General features: G+C 40.2%; 1 protein-coding gene across 7 annotated transcripts in view; it reads right to left on the bottom strand.

The window, feature by feature from the left end:
* Positions 1–18,838, bottom strand: part of LOC127577845 (activating molecule in BECN1-regulated autophagy protein 1-like) — a 340,012-nt gene that overhangs the window by 28,497 nt on the left and 292,677 nt on the right. For all 7 annotated transcript variants that reach the window (XM_052029452.1, XM_052029455.1, XM_052029456.1 and 4 more), the window contains 2 exons: positions 16,041–16,130; positions 12,724–12,911 (listed from right to left, as the gene is read on the bottom strand). In XM_052029452.1, the coding sequence (XP_051885412.1) occupies positions 12,724–12,911; positions 16,041–16,130 (278 nt within the window). The remainder of the gene's footprint in view (positions 1–12,723; positions 12,912–16,040; positions 16,131–18,838) is intronic.

Here is an 18,838-nt window from a genome sequence, read left to right as displayed (position 1 = left end):
ATAAACTTCTATTTCTCTGCCTGAAATGTTATCCAGCTTTCCATTTGATACATCAATACTATTCATTTCTACTGCTTCCTGAATACATTTCACATTCTCACCACTAAATATCTTCTGAATTCACCTCTGATTTCTTGGTATCTATCCTGTAATGCTGACTATGGTTTTTCTGCTTCCACATTTGGGAAGCTATCTACATGCCAGAAGCTATCTACATGCCTACACTGTCAAAATCATTCACAATTTTTAAGATCCTCTATTAGGTCACTGACTTCCACCCCCACCACTCCTCCCGTCCCCCCACCCAAATGAGGGTTCAAGGGAAAAGCAACTCGGGCAGTTTAATCTTTCCTGTAGATGTAAGCTCCTGGCCCTAGCATCATCTGAGCATATCTAACTTGCACTAGCTACAGTGCTTCTATATGATTTTTACTATTTGGCAACCAGCACAATAAACATTACTCCACATGTTGTCTAATCAAAGCTCAAAAATATTTAACATTACCGTCTCTGCTTTTCAGTCATATCCTTACTGGAGTCATTTTCTCAATTATATCCTTATTGGAGTCAAAGGCTTTTGTCATTTTCTTGTGGCTATTTTAAAAATCTGCATCACAATTTATGGTGATCTTGGTTTCGTATTCTCAGTTTGTTTTCCTCTCTTCCCTAATTTTCAAGTAATGTGCGATCTCAATTATTTATTCAAAGTGCAATCCCTTTGACTCATCTTTGTTGAAAGTCATTTACCAATTACATTCTTAGTCAAGCTCATTGATATTTTTCTGTAAGTTGTGCAGTTCTCCTCAATGTTAACCAAGCCATCCAATTTACTGTCTTTTCCAAATTTATGAAGTACATTTTGATTCCAAAATCAAAATTGTTAATATAAATCGTGAATAGCAGTGGCCCGATGACTGAGCTTTCTGGGAATCCCCCTCCCACTGTGTGCCCCTATTCTTTACTCCTACTCTCTGCTTCTGAGTGGCAGCTACTTATCTTTTTACTTTACCCACTGACGCAGCACTCATTCGCCCTATTCCTTAGGGCATTGTGGCTATTTAATCAAAGACCTTTTGAAAATATAGATATATTTCATCTACTATACTTCCGGCTTGTATTCTGTGAACTCAAAGAATCAGTGGGGTGGGTCAAAAAAAGATTTTCCATTTTGAAATGTTTGACAACTTATTATTTTATTATATATTTGGTTCCTTAATGTCTTTCTATTTTCTCTTTTAGGAGGAATTCTATTAATTTTCTAACTGCAGACATTGAGGTAAAATATTCCGTGGATACAAATATATTCTTTCTTACATACAGTTACAACTTTGGCCATCTACCAGACCTCTGGTACTACAGCTTTTTAGAATAAATTATTAAATACACGTAATCATGGGTGTGATCTTTTCCTTGAATTCTTTACAGATGCAATAGAAGAAGACATGGGATTTTATCGGCCGGGTTTCATTACTTTATTTCGTTTCTTTTTACCTCTTATTATTTGAAATGGGGTAGCTTCATTTCCAATTTCATTTTCTAACATGTTCACTTGCTAAGTCCCTTGAGTAAATACTGAAACAAACTAACAATTTACTATTTCTTCCAGATCACCATCGCCATCCCTTTTCTCGACCCTCGTCCAGTGACCCAATTACCATCATGACTTTGCGCCTGTATACTATTTTACTATTATCTTTCATGATCCTTGAGAATTTGATTTTCAATTCCATGTTTTGATTTCTTTCCTTGTTTCACCATTCTCAGTGTATTTCATGCATAACTTTTAGAGACTCATAGAGCAACCTAAAGGGCCCTTCGGCCCACTGAGTCTGTGCTGACCATTAGGCACCCATTATACACAACCCATTTTATCTTCCTCACATTCCCATCAACTCTTCCCAGATTCTACCACTCACACACACAAGGGGTAATTTACAATGACCTATTAACTCGCACGTCTTTAGGATGTGGGAGGAAACTGGAGCACGCAGAGAAAATCTGCATGATCACAGGGAGAACGCTCGAACTCCATACAGACAGCACCCATGGTCAGGATTGAACCTGGGTCACTGGAACTGCGAGGCAGCAGCTCTACTAGCTGCACCACTGCACCATCTATATTTTGAACAAAGAGTTTGTCCTTTTCTTTATCCTGAACTTTCCTTGTCTCTTCATTCTTCCATGGAGTCTTATTGTGCTTAATTTGTTCTTTCTTGCATTCATGGAAGTTATATTTTCCTTGATTCTGCTGAATAAAATTGTCTATGTTTCCCAATGTTGTTTTACATCGTTGTTCTCCAGTGCTGTCCACTTTATTTCCCAAGACCTAGTCACAACTCAAGATCAAACTGATCGCTCACTCTTTCCCTTGTGATGTGTTCCTCCTGATCGTTACTCTAGACAATTTGGTATCATGGCCACTACTGCCTGGATTTTTGCCGACTCTTACTCTGTTTACCTAGTCTGGTTCATTCTCCAGTTCTGGATGCTCCTTTGTTGGTGGTCTTGCATATCAATTCAGAAGAGAATCACAAGGTAGGAATTCAATCATCTTAATCCCCTTATCCACTTCTTCTAGCCAATTAATTTTGTGATAGATAAAATCCCCCAGGATGATCATTATTTTCAAAAAAAAAACTTGTCCCAACTTCTCTATTTCACTGTCAGATGGTTTGCAAACCTTCAAGTAGAATGACTGATCCTTTTTAATCTCTGTCCAAGGTTATATTATTGTAGCACTTTTGGCTGTATCACTTTTCTCTATTGCTTTTCTAAGTGCAGAGTACTGCTCCTCTGTGCATCCTTTCTTCTCTTCCCTTTCCAAGTATGCTTACCCTGCAATACTTCCAGTCATATTTTTGTAGCCATATCTCAATAATGCCTAATACAACTGGCTCCTTACAGCATATTTTAAACTAATCATTCAGACTCCTGGTCTTTATGACAATGTGATTCATGGCTATTTGTGCACTCCATTAGTCCAGCATATATCAAGCTCTCCTTTCCTGCTCATATCTAGGCTTGCTGCATTTCTTGCAGACCCTGCATACCATATTATTAGTTTGAAGTCTTTGCCACGTATCTTTTATGCTTACTGTTAATAACATCAATCCTATTCCAGTTCAGAGAGAGCCAGTCTTTACAACTTCTTCCCATCTGAGTACAGGTTCAAGTGTTCCATCTTTTCTATATGACCTTTGGCCATTGTATTAACATGCCCAATCCATCTGTTTCTATGGTGGTTTTCATGTACTTCAAGCAATAGTTCAAAAGTTATCAGTTCAAGATGCAGCTTCTAATCTAGGCGCTAAACCCTGAACATCTTTATTAGTCACACGTACATCAAAACACAGTGAAATGTATTTTTTTGCACAGAATGTTCTGGGGGCAGCCTGCAAGTGTTGCTGCGCTTCCAGCACCAACATAGCATGCCCACAACTTCCTAACCCGTATGCCTTTGGAATGTGGGAGGTAACTGGAGCACCCGGAGGAAATCCACGTAGACACGTGGAGAACATACATACTCCTTACAGGTAGCGGCTGGAATTGAACCAGGGTTGCTGGCGCTGTAATAACGTTATGCTAACCGCTACACTTCCATGCCTGCCCATGTAGGACCTCCTCCATGCTACTATACATATTGGCTGTTCCAACATGGGCCACAACAATTAGATTTTACAGGCTCCCAGCAAATTCATAATGCCCCTTATACTAGCACTGTGTTGGTTGTGCACACTTTAGGACTAATTTGTAGTTGCTGAGGCCACAAATTACCCCTGTAATTACAGAATACCTCATCGCTACCAACTCCATTCAGCCCTTACAACATCACCTCTCCTCAGACTGTCTTCTAAGAGATGGTGCTGACTCTGTGCACCGGCCAAGTGTCATGCAGACTTCCTTTATGTCCACAGGTATAAGTAGAAAAAGATGCCTCTCACAACCAACAGTATAACCTCCTCTGAAGACGTTCCTTAAGTCCCCGCTACCGAGCCCTCTAATTGCCACAGATTCATGCATTTGCAGAAAATAGTTCTGCCTTGCATAAAAACAGAAAATGCCTGAAATCCTCAGCAGGTCAAGCAGCATCTACAGAAGGAGAAACAGAGTTCGTGTTTCAAGTCTGGAATTGTTCAGCAGAATTGGGAAAGAGAAAAAATAACTTGTATTTTATTCTCTTCCCAGCTCAGTTTCTTCTTCCACAACTGCTGAGTGTTTCCATCCTTTTTTGCTTTTGTTTCAGAGTTCCAGCATTTACAGTTTCTTTTTGATTTTCTGCTTCGAGTGACTGCAGCTCCAAATCATGCAAACAGATGGAATTTCTGAATAATTTTACCCAAAGCACAGTTACTCTCCTGAGGAAAGGACATGGTTAGTGAGTCATACATGTGACATTGGGGAGCTGGATGGTGGAGCATCAGCAAAGTCTGAGGAGAAGGCCCCATACTTGCTGATAGTGTCTAAAACATACAATGTTCTCATTACCCAGAAGGATAAGAAGCAATGTAATGAGAACATGCAGTATGTAGAACAAGTTTAGGGAATAGCAATTTTCACTTCCAAAACATTAATTCTGTGTTAATGGAGAAAAGGCAGTAAAGATTTTTTAATAAATTCCAGATCAATTCAATTACTTGAATTTAATTTCCCTAGCGACAATGGTAAGATTCAAGTTCTTGTCTCTGGACAAAGCCTCTGCAAACTAGTCTCATAACTTCGTCACTATAACCCATTTGTTTTTTTGTGCAAAAGAAATCCCTGGACTGCTCTGAAATAGTGTGATGGCATTTCTTAAATAGTGCGTAAAATTCTTTAAAACTTGACTAAAACTGCAAACTGTCGGAAAGATGGACATGCAGTTTGGATACCAAATAAAGAACGAGTTGAGAGGGATAATGTGTTGATCTTGATTTAAACAGAATAATATTCAAAGAGGGTGCAAGGGGAGCCTTCAAAGCACAAAGACTATAAATACTATGATGGAGAACAGATGCCAAATAGCTTATTCACACTTCTGTCTCCTCAGTCAAAGGCAAGCTGTTAGAGGGAGGGAGGACATTGACAGGACAGGTTTATTTAGAATGGCCCTGCACACTTTTCTATTGTATCACTGGCAACAACAAGGGGATACGTAGCCCACTGAGCTCGATGATGCTGATAGATCTATTTGAAGATAGATCTATTAGCATTTAAAGGAAAAATATTTAGATTAAGGATCATGTGGAACAAGAGCTACAAGACAAATTAGAAAGTTTGTTTATGCAGAGTGCAGAATCTGCAACTTAAAGTTCACATGGACATTAAAGAGCCAGAAGTTTTCAAAACTGAGTTAAGATAGGCTGGTTTCATTTCATAAAGCCCAAAGTGTTTCCTATTTAATTAATTTTTATTAAATTGGGACTTCCTTCCACAAGCATCAAAAGAAAGAACATAGGATACAGAGAACCCAGTTCTGACTGCCACTATCCGCTCTTGCACAGTTGATTGAGTTAGCTATTTATCCAAATCTTGGCTAAATCAGAATACACAAATAAAATTAAAATGGTCAGCTGTTAGTAACCAGTTCTGTGCTTGTATGGCAAAAAAGGCTTCATACTAAGATGACACAATGTTGGCCACACTGCTGTTGAAGACTTGAATCTACGGATTTTTCTTCAAAAAATAAGTGAGGCCTGATGGTCACCGAGTCATACAGCACAGAAAAAGGCCCTTCGGCCCACCACATCCATGCCAGCCATCAAGTACCTAGCTATCCTAATCCCATTTATCAGCACTTGGTCACCATCATCCTCTGAATGCCTGCTTCTCCAGGAGCTTCATAATAGCAATATCTGCTCCAGAGAATCACATTCAAATCAAGTGAAGTGTGTGATGCTGCTGAATTCTCACTCCCACGGATCAGGTCAAAGCCCTGTAGTCTCGTCACACCGATCATGAATAATGGTGGTCAATTAAGCAGTTATGGGAGGGATAGGCTCCGAGAAGATGCCCGTGAAGGAGTCTTGACCCCATCTATCTTCCATTGCTTCACTATTTATGGCAGACAGACTGTGACATCATTCACCAAACATACACACACAGTGAAAAGTGAAGCCTGCTCCCGTAACACAATCAGAGATGATCAATAAACACACTACATACCAAAATGCCCACATTCCAGCCAATGCATAATAAAAAGTATGGCTACACAGCGAATTGGCCACAAAAAGTTAGGTCTTTCTGTTCTGGTGAACTAAAATTTAATCTGGGTGTTTTAGTTATGGCCAATCTCTCTGGCAGGTCTGTGCTAGGTGGTGAGGAAGAGCCACTATTAATATTGTAACAAAGAAGATTGACGTCAGATGGTACAATACTCTAGCATGCACATTCTCACCAATCAGAGATGCATGGAGGATGGGAAACTGAAGGATTATTAAGGTTGAGACTCATTAAATAGGCATTCCACGTATCCAGCAAAATGGCTTCAAGAGGCCACCAGCTGAGACAAGGAATCCGCCTAACTGAAAAGGAGAAAAAAAATAGTGAAAAGGAACCTCTCCAATAATTAAAATTTACTGACAAATGCGGTCTCCTTCCTTCAGATTTTAATTAGTTCTGGGGATTTAAAAAAATGCTTGCTGTAGTCACACAGATCCCAGACCTGTGGAAGAGACAGAGCAGTTAAATTTTCTCCATTTACAGTATATTCCTATCAGTCACTATTAAAACAAAGCAAACCCTAAACAATATCAAATTTAGTCCTTTGAAGAATGTGGAAATTTTGGAAAATATTATTTCTCATCAAATGCAAATGAAAAGAATGTAATTATATATCCCAGGTATCACAAAAATGTTTCTTTTGCCAAATCTGCTTTACACCTTCAGCTTTAGAGTTGTACAACCAGACATGGGGAATTAACACATTCCCATCCTGAGCAGCTTGAAGGGACGATAACGTAACAAGATAGGTTAATGTACTTATAGAGTCATAGAGCACTACAGCACCTAAACAATCTGTTTGGCCCATCTAGTCCATGCCCATCTGACCTCTGCCAAGTCCCATTTACCTGCACCCAGACCATATCCCTCCAAACCCCTCCCATCCATGTACCTATCCAAACTTCTCTTAAATGTTACAATTGATCCCCCATTTACCACTTCCGCTGGCAGCTCGTTCCACACACCCACCACCCTCTGAGTGAAGAAGTTTCCCCTCAGATTCCCTTTATATATTTCACCTTTCACCCTAAACCTATGTCCTCTAGTTGTAGTCTCACCCAACCTTGGGGGGGGAAAGCCGGTATGCATTCGCCCTATCTATACCCCTCATAATTTATATACCTCTAATAAGATCTCCCCTCATTCTCCTGCAATGCAGGGAACAAAGTCCTAACCAATTCAACCTTACCTTACAACTCAGGTCCTCAAGTCCTGGCAACATCCTTGTAAATTTTATCTGAACTCTTTCAAGCTTATTGATATCTTTCCTGTAGGTAGGTGACCAGAACTGTACACAATACTTGAAATTCAGCCTCACCAATGTCTTGTACAACTTCAACATAACAACCAACTCCTGTATTCAATTCCCTGATTTATGGCCAAAGTGCCCAAAGCTCTCTTTACAACCCTATCTACCTGTGACGCTACTTTCAAGGAACTATGGATCTGTATTCCCAGGTCTCTTTGTTCTACTGCACACCTCAGAACCCTACCATTCACTGTGTAAGTCATACCCTGGTTTGTCCTCCCAAAGTGCAACACCTCACACTTGTCTGCATTAAATTCCATCTGCCATTTTTCAGCCCATTTACTTAGCTGGTCAAGATCACGCTGCAAGCTTTGACAGCCTTCCTCGCTGTCCACTATGCCCCCAATCTTGGTGTCATCTGCAGATTTGCTGATCCAGTTTACCACGTTATCATCCAAATCATTAATATAGATGACAAACAACAACGGACCCAGCACTGATCCCTGTGGCACACCATTAGACACACACCTCGTCAGAGGGACAACCATCTACTGCCACTCTCTGGCTTCTCCCGCTGAGCCAACGTTGAATTCAATTGACTACTTCATCCTGAATGCCAAGTGAATTAACCTTCTGGACCAGCCTCCCATATTGGACTTTGTCAAAGGCCTTGCTAAAGTCCATGCAAACAACGTCCACTGCCTTTCCCTCATCAACCTTCTTGGTAACCTCCTGGAAAAACTCTATAAGATTGATCAGACATGACTTACCATGCACAAAGCCACGTTGACTATCCCAAATCAGGCCCTGTCTATCCAAATACTTGTATATCCTGTCCCTTAGAATACCTTCCAATAATTTACCCACGAGTGACATCAGGCTCACTGGCCTATAATTTCTCGGCCTATTCTTAGAGCCTTTCTTGAACAACGGAACATTAGCTATCTTCCAGTCCTCTGGCGTCTCACCTGTGGCTAAGACATTTTAAATATCTCTGCTGAGGCACCCTGCAATTGCTGCACTAGCCTCCCACAAGGTATGAGGGGACACCTTGTCGAGCCCTGGGGATTTATCCACCTTAATTCACCTCAAGACAGCCAGCACCTCCTCTTCCTTAATCCAGATACGGTCCACGACCTCACTACTTTTTGCCTCAGTTCTATAGTCTCTTGTGTCTGTCTCCAGAGTAAATATGGATGCAATATCCCCCATCTCTCTTGGCTCCATGCGTAGATGACCACGTTGATCTTCAAGAGGACTAATTTTGTCCCTTGCTGTCCTTTTCCTCTTAATGTAGCTGTAGAAACCCTTGGGATACTCTTTCACCCTGTCTGTCAGAGCAACCTCGTGTCCTCTTTTTGCCCTCCTGATTTCTCTCTCAAGTATTCTCTTGCATTTCTTATATTCCTCAAGTGCCTCATTTGATCCTAACTGCCTGTACCTGATATCTACTTCCTCCTTTTTCTTTACCAGGGCCTCAACATCCCTCGATAACCAAGGTTCCCTAAACCTGCTAGCCTTGCCATTTATTCTAAAAGGAACATACAGATTCTGTGCTCTCAATATTTCACTTTTGAAAGCCTCCCACTTACCAAGAATTTCTTTGCTGGAAAACAGCCTATCCCAATCCACGCCTGCCAGATCCCTTCTGATGCCCTCAAAATTGGCCTTCCTCCAATTTAGAATCTCAACCCGAGGACCAATCTTATCCTTCTCTTTAATAATCTTGAAACTAATGGAATTATGATCACTAGATCCAAAGTGTTCCCCTACACACACTTCTGTCACCTAGCCTGTCTCATTCCCTAAGAGGAGATCCAGTATCTCGCTCTCTCTAGTTGGGACCTCTACATATTGATTAAGGAAACTTTCCTGAACACATTTGACAAACTCTATCCATCCAATCCCTTTACAGTATGGGAGTCCCAGTCAATATGTGGAAAGTTTAAAATCACTTACTATCACAACCTTATTTTTCTTGCAACTGTCTGCTATCTCGCTACAAAATTGTTGCTCTAAATCCCACTGACTATTGGGAGGTCTATAATATAGTCCCATTAACGTGGTCACCCCTTTCTTATTCCTCAGTTCCACCCTTATTGCCTGAGTAGACGAGCCCTCCAGTATGTCCTCTCTGAGTACTGCCGTGACACTTTCCCTGATGAGTAATACCACCCATCCCCCTTTAATACCTCCCTCTCTCTCATGTCTAAAACATCGGAACCCCAGAACATTGAGCTGCCAGTCCTGCGCCTCCTGCCACCAAGTCTCACAATGGCTACATCATCATAATTTCACATGCCGATCCATGCTCTAAGTTCATCTGTCTTACCTACAATACTCCTTGCACCGGAATAGACACATCTCAGAACATGAGTCCCACCATGCTCATCAACCAGTTGATTTCTGTTTTTGCTTGTAGGCTTAACATCTACTTTCCCCACAGCCACTCCACTTACTGCCCTGCCCCCCTGGTTCCTGCCCTCCCCGCAACTCTAGTTTAAACCCCCCCCAAACAGCACTAACAAACCTTCCCACAAGGATATTGGTCCCCCTCCAGTTCAGGTGCAAACCCGCCTGCCCTGGAAGAGGCCCAATGATCCAAAAATCTGAAGCCCTCCCTGCTGCACCATCTCCTTAGCCACGTGTTAAACTGCACTATCTTCCTATTTCTTACCTCACTAGCACGTGGCACAGGTAGCAATCCTGAGATCTATCATTTCAATGTCATTTCAGGTATTCTAAACATACCAGCAATCGGCTGTTTGTGGATCTCTCACACGTCCAAAAATTTCACACCCAGAGACTCGGGCATTTAATTCAGGCTGACATTTTAGTGCCACGACAGCGCAAGTTGTGCACTGCTGGAGGTCCTACCTTTTCGATCAGATGTTAGACCGAGGCTTGTTCTACCCTTTGAGACAGACAACAAAAAAAACCTGTGCATTATTCCGAAAAGCAGGGTTCTCCACATTGTCTTGAGCAATACTCCTTAGTTTGGCCACTTATCTCATTCTGTTAGTTGACCTCATAGTATAAAAATTGCCCAGTTGCACTTCCTTCTTCACCCAAGAGATTGCACTCCAACAAGTGAATCACTGGCCGTAAAGTTCTTTGGGATGTCTCAAGGTCATGAAATGTGGTATTATAAATTGAAGTCTTCTTTCCCCCTTCAACAATGTTTGAAGAACCAATACTAAGTTTATTAGCGAATCTTTCCAAACAAAATGTTATTTAATTATATAAATATATACTGATTATCTATCACGCTGTCTTGATTTTAGTTGGGATGTACACTTGGTTAAAGGCTTGAGAAAGGTAGACAGTCGTGCTAATGACCATCCCCTATTCATCATGATGGATATATTCAATTGGCCCACATACACACAGTTCACTGTCTGAGTTGTATGAGTACAACTTCAAGGGGTAATATTAGTCAACATTCTTGTCTCAGAGGGCAGCAAGTCTCAACAAAGTAGTGGGAAACTGGAGTCACTTGTAGATCAGACTGGATGGCAAGCCTGAACTAGCAAAGAACGCTAGCGAGTCAAGAATTTAGCAGTTTTTCCCCATGCCCAGTTAATTGCACAAATTACCTTACCATAACTTAAATTCCATCAACTCGAAGGCAACTGCAGAGAGTTGTGGACACAGCCCAGCGCGTCACAGAAACCAGTCTCCCCACCTTGGACCTTGTCTTTACCTCTCGCTGTCTTGGTGAAGCAGGCAGTATAATCAAAGACCCCACCCACCCGGGTCATTCTCTCTTCTCTCCTCTTCCATCAGATAGAAGATACAGGAGCCTGAGGGCACGTACCACCAGACTTAAGGACAGCTTCTACCCCACTGTGATAAGACTATTGAACGGTTCCCTTATACGATGAGATGGACTCTGACTTCATGATCTACCCCGTTGTGACCTTGCATCTTATTGCACTGCACTTTCTCTGTAGCTGCGACACTTTACTCTGTACTGTTATTGTTTTTACCCTGTACTACATTAATGCACTCTGTACTAACTCAATGTAACTGCAGTGTAATGAACTGACCTGTACAATTGGTATGCAAGACAAGTTTTTCGCTGTACCTCGGGTACAAGTGACAATAATAAATCAATACCAATACTGCACCACTAGGCTTTGTTAGATAAAATAACATGCAAGGTTAGGGAAAAGGAAATCACAATGGAGTGAGTACAGATGACTTGGTGTAAGAGAGAAATTTTCTCTTACAATGCCGAGGGTCCTGGTAAGGTAGTTATAAATGGCAACAAATTGCTTGGTCAATTAGCTGGAAGAATGGAAGACATGTCTTCTGAGATTTTGCTGAAGACCTACATGAATTTATCACATTCTGTTGCATACAACACAGAACAGCTTGGTAACAAAGGTAGCGAGAAGAGTTGCATTTTAAATTACAAGTGCGTGACCTGTCAGAAAAGGTTGAAAAATTCTACGTTCCCAGTCATTTCTTACAAGGGGAAAATTGGTCATGAAATACTAAATGACCTAGATAAAAGAAAATACCATGAAAATGAGGTCAGTGTTAAAAATATAAAGGAGTGCGCAATAAATCTTGACCAGAGTACCACTGGGAGATACTACTGCCTGTAACAAGGCTGCCAGGTAGGATGTAGACTTTAGATACAGTTTGATGCTGGACTGGGAGAGATCAAATTCTGCAGGAATGAGCTTAAATTTTTGGAATGAAATTTCCTTGTCCTTAATTTTTCCAATTATCAAATAAATGCAACATCACCACAGCTGATGCCATGTTACGTAATAATTTTGCACTTCAAATGATTAATGCTCATCTCCTTTTCGGTGTGTTGAAGATGTGCATGCATGTGCGTTAAAGGAATGTGTGCGTTCAACTGCCCTGCACATCCCTATTTTGTTTTCCAGTATGTTGTTGCTGTCAAGCATTTGCAGAGTTAAACACAGAAATCAAGTAGGAACTTATAAGATGCAAATGAAAATTAATATATTTTAAATAAATAATTCAGACGATTGAGCAGGCTGCATCATCCCTGGGAATTATAGATCTCTTGAAAGGCAAAAATCTCCAGATGCCAGAGATCTGAAAATAAAAGCAGAAAATGCTGGCAATATTCAGCAAGTCAGGCAGCATCTGTGGAGATGGACACATAGCTAATCTTCAGATTGATTACATTCTATCACTTCTTTTGGCATCTCCAAATTGACACAAAGCACAGTTCTCTCATTCAGTATTTTTATAGCTTATTCAGATCATGCCCACCATTTCCACTTTCTTACCCTGGCTGGTCCCTGAAGTGGTAGCTTCCTGTAAATCCCTGTCTGTCTGGGTTTCCGCATTCTGTAGCTGTGGCGATGGTGTTTGGGTTCCTTGAGAGGTAACAGAAGGGGCAGGGTTTCGAGGCTGCAGACCAATAGCATTCATTAGTCCCATATCTCGGTCTGTTCTCCAAGCAGTTCTATTCGGCCTGGAATGGAAACAGAATCGTCACTCAGACCAGCATCATTGCAAGTCCAACTAGCCAGGCTCCATCATTGCTGATTACTGCTCGCTACCATCATTGCCGATTACTGCTCGCTATGCTATTTACATTTTTATTCCCATCTTGCTCCGTAAGTTGTTCTCAAATCTTTGCTGGACTTTCAGGATGGCTTTGAGAACTTTTCCAAAGATCTTTGTTGATGCTGATCAGTCATTTCTCGAAACTGAGTGGAAGGAGTTGGCTCTGGCTGTTTTTCTACAGGGAAGCTACGAGCCTCTTAACTGAGACTTCCTGTAGCTTTATTGGCAATGTGTGTGTTACGACTAAGGCCTGCTTTTATTGCCTATTGCTAACTGCCCTCAAGAAAGTGCCGATGAGCCACTTTCTCAAGCCATTGTAGTCCTTCTGTTGCAGATACTCCATCTGTGATGTTGGTTAGGGGGCTTCAGGGATTAGACCCAATAAAGACAAAGGAAGAGTGATACATCTCCATGTCAGGATGATGTAAAGCTTGGAGGTGAATCGGCAGGTGGTGGTATTCCGAAGTTCTCCTTAGCTATGCAGGTCATGGGTTTGGGAAGTGTTGCTGAATTCGCCAGGGCAAGAAAGGCAGTACATTTTGTGGATGGTATACACTGCAGCCACCAATGTGCCTATGGTGGAGGGATGAATATTTAAGAGAGGTGAATGGGGTGTAATCAAGCAAGGCCCTTTATCGTGAAACTTGTTGTACTTTTTGACAGTTGTTAGTGTTGCACTTATTCAGTCAGGACTATTCAATCACACTCCTAACTTGTGCCTTGTTGATGTGAAAATGCTTTGGGGTATCAGGATGCAAGGCATTCATTGTATGATATACAGCCTCTGATATGCTCGTGTAGCTACTATTAAAATATGTAGCTATTCACAATGCAAACAAATGTAGTAAATTCATTTTTTCTTTCATGTTTAAAGTTCTTTGTGTATTCCCAGACAATGAATGCAATACATCCTCACAAATTAACATACTCAAATACACACATTCTATTCCATTATGAAGCATAACGCTATTTGTAAATAGAACTTACCTTATTAAGTATTGCTACTTTATTAACAGAATATCTATATTGTTAATTTATTTCCTGTTCAAATAGTTCACTACTACACCATTTACATTGGTCATATTGTTACATCTCAGGGCATTACAGAGTCCCTAAGTACTGGGCACATATTGCACCTGTCACCCTATTGGGTGTTACTGCAACAGGGAACGAGAGCAAAAAGGCAAAAGATAAGCAGCTGATGCAGAACTATGACTGGACCATTGAAGGTTCAGAAGGCTAAGCTGGTGCAGGGAATCTGGCATCCTGAACAATCACTGGGATTTTCTCATTTCACATGATCAAGATTCAATGCCCAACCACTCACAGATGCTTCTTCCAATAGGTTTTGAGCTAGGGTAACTTGATAATTAGTGGTGAATTATATCTGTACAATTCATCGCTAATTAAGTTCTGTCAGCATTTGTGTGGATCCCATCGGATTCACCTGTGGCATCTCAACACACAATGGCCCAAATCTTTTGCTGAACAGCAAATCACTCAAGCTCACCTATTGTCTTGTAAAGGTCCTGGGGCATGAACTTCCTCCAGAAAGCTGTCTCTTGCCTCATCAGCAAGGCCCTACACTGTGCAGAGCTGACCCATCATAGAGTATCACTGAATTCCTTCGAGAACTGGTTAAGCCATACCCCCAGGCTGAACCTGCTGTTATATCAGTCAAAGAGTTGTGAATATCTTTCACATTTGAACATTCAAGATTCATTAATAATGAAATGTACTACCAACATTTTTAATTAACACTTTAAAAAAATAAGTATGGAAATACTAGAAAACCAAAAGAAACAGCTAAGTATTAAAAATGCTATACGGAGTATCCTACGATACTCTCCCCATGAATCTGCTCAAACCTTAAATGCAAATGAGTTAAAATATATCTTCAAGTGCCTGGTCAATAAAGGATTAGGAAACAACATGTCTAAATCAACTGACTTGACAGAGCCTTAGTCATTCAAGTTTCAAACTGGATCACCATCTTTCATTTTGAAAATAGCATTCATTAATTCACCTCAATGAAGCACTACAATGGTTTGATTAAAGTTTGCTCCACATTAACATGACATGCAATCAAGTCTGTTGATATCAGCACACTGGCTGATTCCTTTAATCAGTCTGTATTGGAGCTCATTAAAGGTTAGTAAAATAATGAATCCAGTTTCAGTTTAAATTCTATTTTATAGTAGAACCAAGATAACAACTGAAGAAGTCTTCACACTATGGGGAACTCAGATATATAACCATACTACTTGCGAGTGGCATGGTCAGGGCCATACAATGGCATAACCATATCTGACAAACTCCAAGTTCAAAGACCCATTCTTTTCATATTCTTGTTATGCTGTGTAAGTTTTGCGTTAATAACTTAAACAGTCAGTAATTATCTGATTAATCATGAACTGGCAAATGTTTGCTCTAAATTAATTCTACCATTATGCGGGCAAATAATAATGTAAGTGGCTATAATCTTAATGCAAAACAATTCAAGGGCTCTTAATCATCCCAATTTTCATGACTAAGCAATCCACTAAATTTCATTTTATTTAGATTATTTAATATTCTTAGCTCATCAGAGAACTCCTCATCTCAGAATCTCCTACTGCCCTCAAGTGAGACTGGTTAATTGTCCACCAGACCAGAAGAGATGCTATGTTCTTCTCCTCGTCAGCTTTCTCATTTACAGAAGTATATGTTGGTTAATAAATTGAATCACAGAATTTTATAGCACACAAGAAAGTCATTTGCTTCACGGTGCCTGTAGCATTTCTTTGATATGACACCAATGAAAACTATAATTCATTTTTTAAGACAGATTATTGCTTTTTCTGCATCCTGAATTCAATATTATAACTTTGTGTACTTCAAACAACAGTTCAAATAAGTAATAAAAACAGAAAATGCTGGAAATGAGTATTTCAGGTTTCCAGCATCTGTAGTTTTTGTTTAGATTTCAGTTTAAATAAGTAAAACTACAGTAATACTGTCCATATCCAAAGCAGAATGTTTGAGCCAGTTTTACCCAGGCCTCTCATTGTTCCTGTTGCTGTGATGGGCGGAAACAGGCTCTGAAAGTTGTTCCCAATTGTGTTCAGTCTCCAGTTTTGATGCTCTGCAAAGTAGAAAAGGAAAATGCAGTTTAGGACACACCTCTCCAGTTCAATACTTAAATTGAAGTTTGAAGAACAAGCGATAATCTGTTCCATGGCCGAAGTCTGATCTGAATCTATTGGATATGTTCTGCATAGGGTCATAAGCCCATCATAACAGTGCCAACTAATTGAAAGAGTTAACTAATTATTCCCATTTCAATCTTTTCCATTCATTCAATTCCTTTTTAGAAGTTGCTATGAATCCGCTTGAGTCACTCATTCCAGCCACTCCCTCCAGGTCATAACATGCTGCACAACAACAATTCTTGTCCTTGCCCGATTCTCTTCCCAATCATTTAAAATCTTTGCACTCTAATTACAGATTCTTCTGCAAGTTGAAACGTACTTTACTCCATCAGGAACTTTCAAAATTTGGAACACCTCTATTAAAATCTCTCAATCATCTCGAGAACAGCACCATTTTATGTCGCTCGACAGGTAACAAAAGACCTTCGTGTCCTTCCACTGAATCTCTGCTGCACTTTTTCCAAGGTCATGATGTCTTTCATAAAGTTTGGAGCCAGGAATTGGCCATAATACATCAGAGGGGCCTAACCACCAATTCATTACATTCTGTGCAGAATCTCTGTTTTTGCACTCATTGCCATACTGTATCAAACTCAACCGTTTTTAAACAGCCTTAACTCTTCGAAGGTATCTAAATGGGATACGTATGTTAATTCCAGGCCTCACTACTCTTGCAACCTCTTTCAACATGCACAAGAACAATTACAATTTAGCTCAAAGATGGAACTTATGTGATGATTTTCCAAAAGGCATAACTTAAATCTCCAACAAATAATCACAACTACTATTTCAAGCAGATTTGAGATAGATTTATAGGAATGGAAGAATTCTAATGGTCGAGTGCAAGAAAGAAGCCCTCTCAGAAATACATCACAGGCTGATAAATACATTTTAACTTCATTGCCAAGCAAATAAAATAGCTCAAGGTCTCTGCCAATTATCAACTTTCCCCCATCCCATTTCTACCAGCAGCATTGAAGTTCATCCTCCTAATCTCTAGTAGTCCACCCACATGCTGCAATCTGTCGATGCTTCCCTCAGTCAAGACTCTCCCATCTTTAGCCACCTACCCACCCTCTCCAAACTGTGCCAGCTGTTCCTGACTATGCTGACCTGTAGTGTTCTCTGCCTCTCCAAGCTGCTCTAAACTGCACTGAAGTTTCTTCCCTTCCCAACTAGTCACAATTACAGGATCACATCCTCAATCTAATACTCTAACCTACTGTATCCTCACCCTTTCCTTCTTCCTGATCAGTCTAATTCACTACGTTTTCCCTTCCTTAAGTAACTAGTCTGCTCCAGGTATAATCAAGCTAGACCCTAGAGAAGTGGCCATATCCAAAATGCCACTGCTCTGAAAGTGCACACTCATTGCCATACTGTATCAAACGCAACCGTTTTTAAACAGCCTTAACCCTTCGAAGGTATCTAAATGGGATATGTATGTTAATTCCAGGCCTCACTACTCTTGCACCCTCAGTATCATGCTGATATGCCTCTCCAAATTACGTCTGCAAATCCCTGGAATGGAGCCTGAACGGATAACTGACTCAGAAGCATGACTGTGGCCACTGAGCAAAGGATGATACATTATTCACTGACAAACCTGCTGGGTTACTACCTTGCCTTTCCTTCCAATCAAATAGAAACAAAAACACCAAAAAGGTAGTTGGCTTGACATGAGCTGCAAGTGTCCATGAAATCAGGAGTTCTACACAAAAATCAGTGAAGTTCCTAGTAAACTCCATTATTTTAACTTCACATCTAAATTTCATAGGGAGGAAAACTCAATTTACTAAGCATCATGTTCTTAAATGTAAAATAATTTTCTTCAGCCATTACTAATTCACTCCAGAACACAGATATCACAATAAACTACTTGTAAGTTACATACTTTTAATTGGAGAAATCTTAAACTTTATAGCAGTGAAATTGAAATTGTATTGAAATGTTTCACAGCTGCCATGTTAATTGGGGATTAATTAATCCATCCTTCATTTTGAGGAACAAATGTAATTAAGTTTGTTGACATCAGCAATTCAGATATTGGGGATGGAAACAAGATTAAGAAATTTATCTTTAAAATTCCCCGAAGTCTAAACCATAGAGCTAATGAATGAAGTTATGATGTTGAAAGCTGCAGTGCTGAATTACAAACAAGTTAAAGCTGTTCTGTATAAGGAACAAGAAAATCATTAATTGCACAAGGTAAAGAAATAAGAATCTATTTGACAAAAACAATACTATTTGTGTTCATACAATTTAATAAAATCAATGTGCAATACAAGGTAAAAAGCTAAGCAATCAGTCTGGGTGGGATTAGGTGAAGCTATGTACATGGTCAATAGTTGGAGGTGCAGGGAACTGTGATGAGGATCATAATACACTTCATCAATCGCTATACCTCGTTCCCCCAAGGAACCACTGGATACAAATAAACCTATTATCGTAGTGAAGAGACTAGTGATAGTGCAGAACTGGAAATAATTTGTTTAAGAAAATAGCTAAAGGATATAACAAATTCTTTTAATTGGATTGAACTGGCTCAGCATTGCATGGAAATAGATTTGTGATGATGGACACCTCAGCTCTTCAAAAGCAGTGAATGTGGTACCTCAAACATGAGAGCCCGACAACAATC

This window comes from Pristis pectinata, chromosome 14, assembly GCF_009764475.1.
Source record: "Pristis pectinata isolate sPriPec2 chromosome 14, sPriPec2.1.pri, whole genome shotgun sequence".
NCBI classification, from domain to species: domain Eukaryota; kingdom Metazoa; phylum Chordata; class Chondrichthyes; order Rhinopristiformes; family Pristidae; genus Pristis; species Pristis pectinata.
The sequence above is the reverse complement of the archived record's forward strand: the minus strand, read 5'-3'. Positions and strand labels throughout refer to the sequence as shown.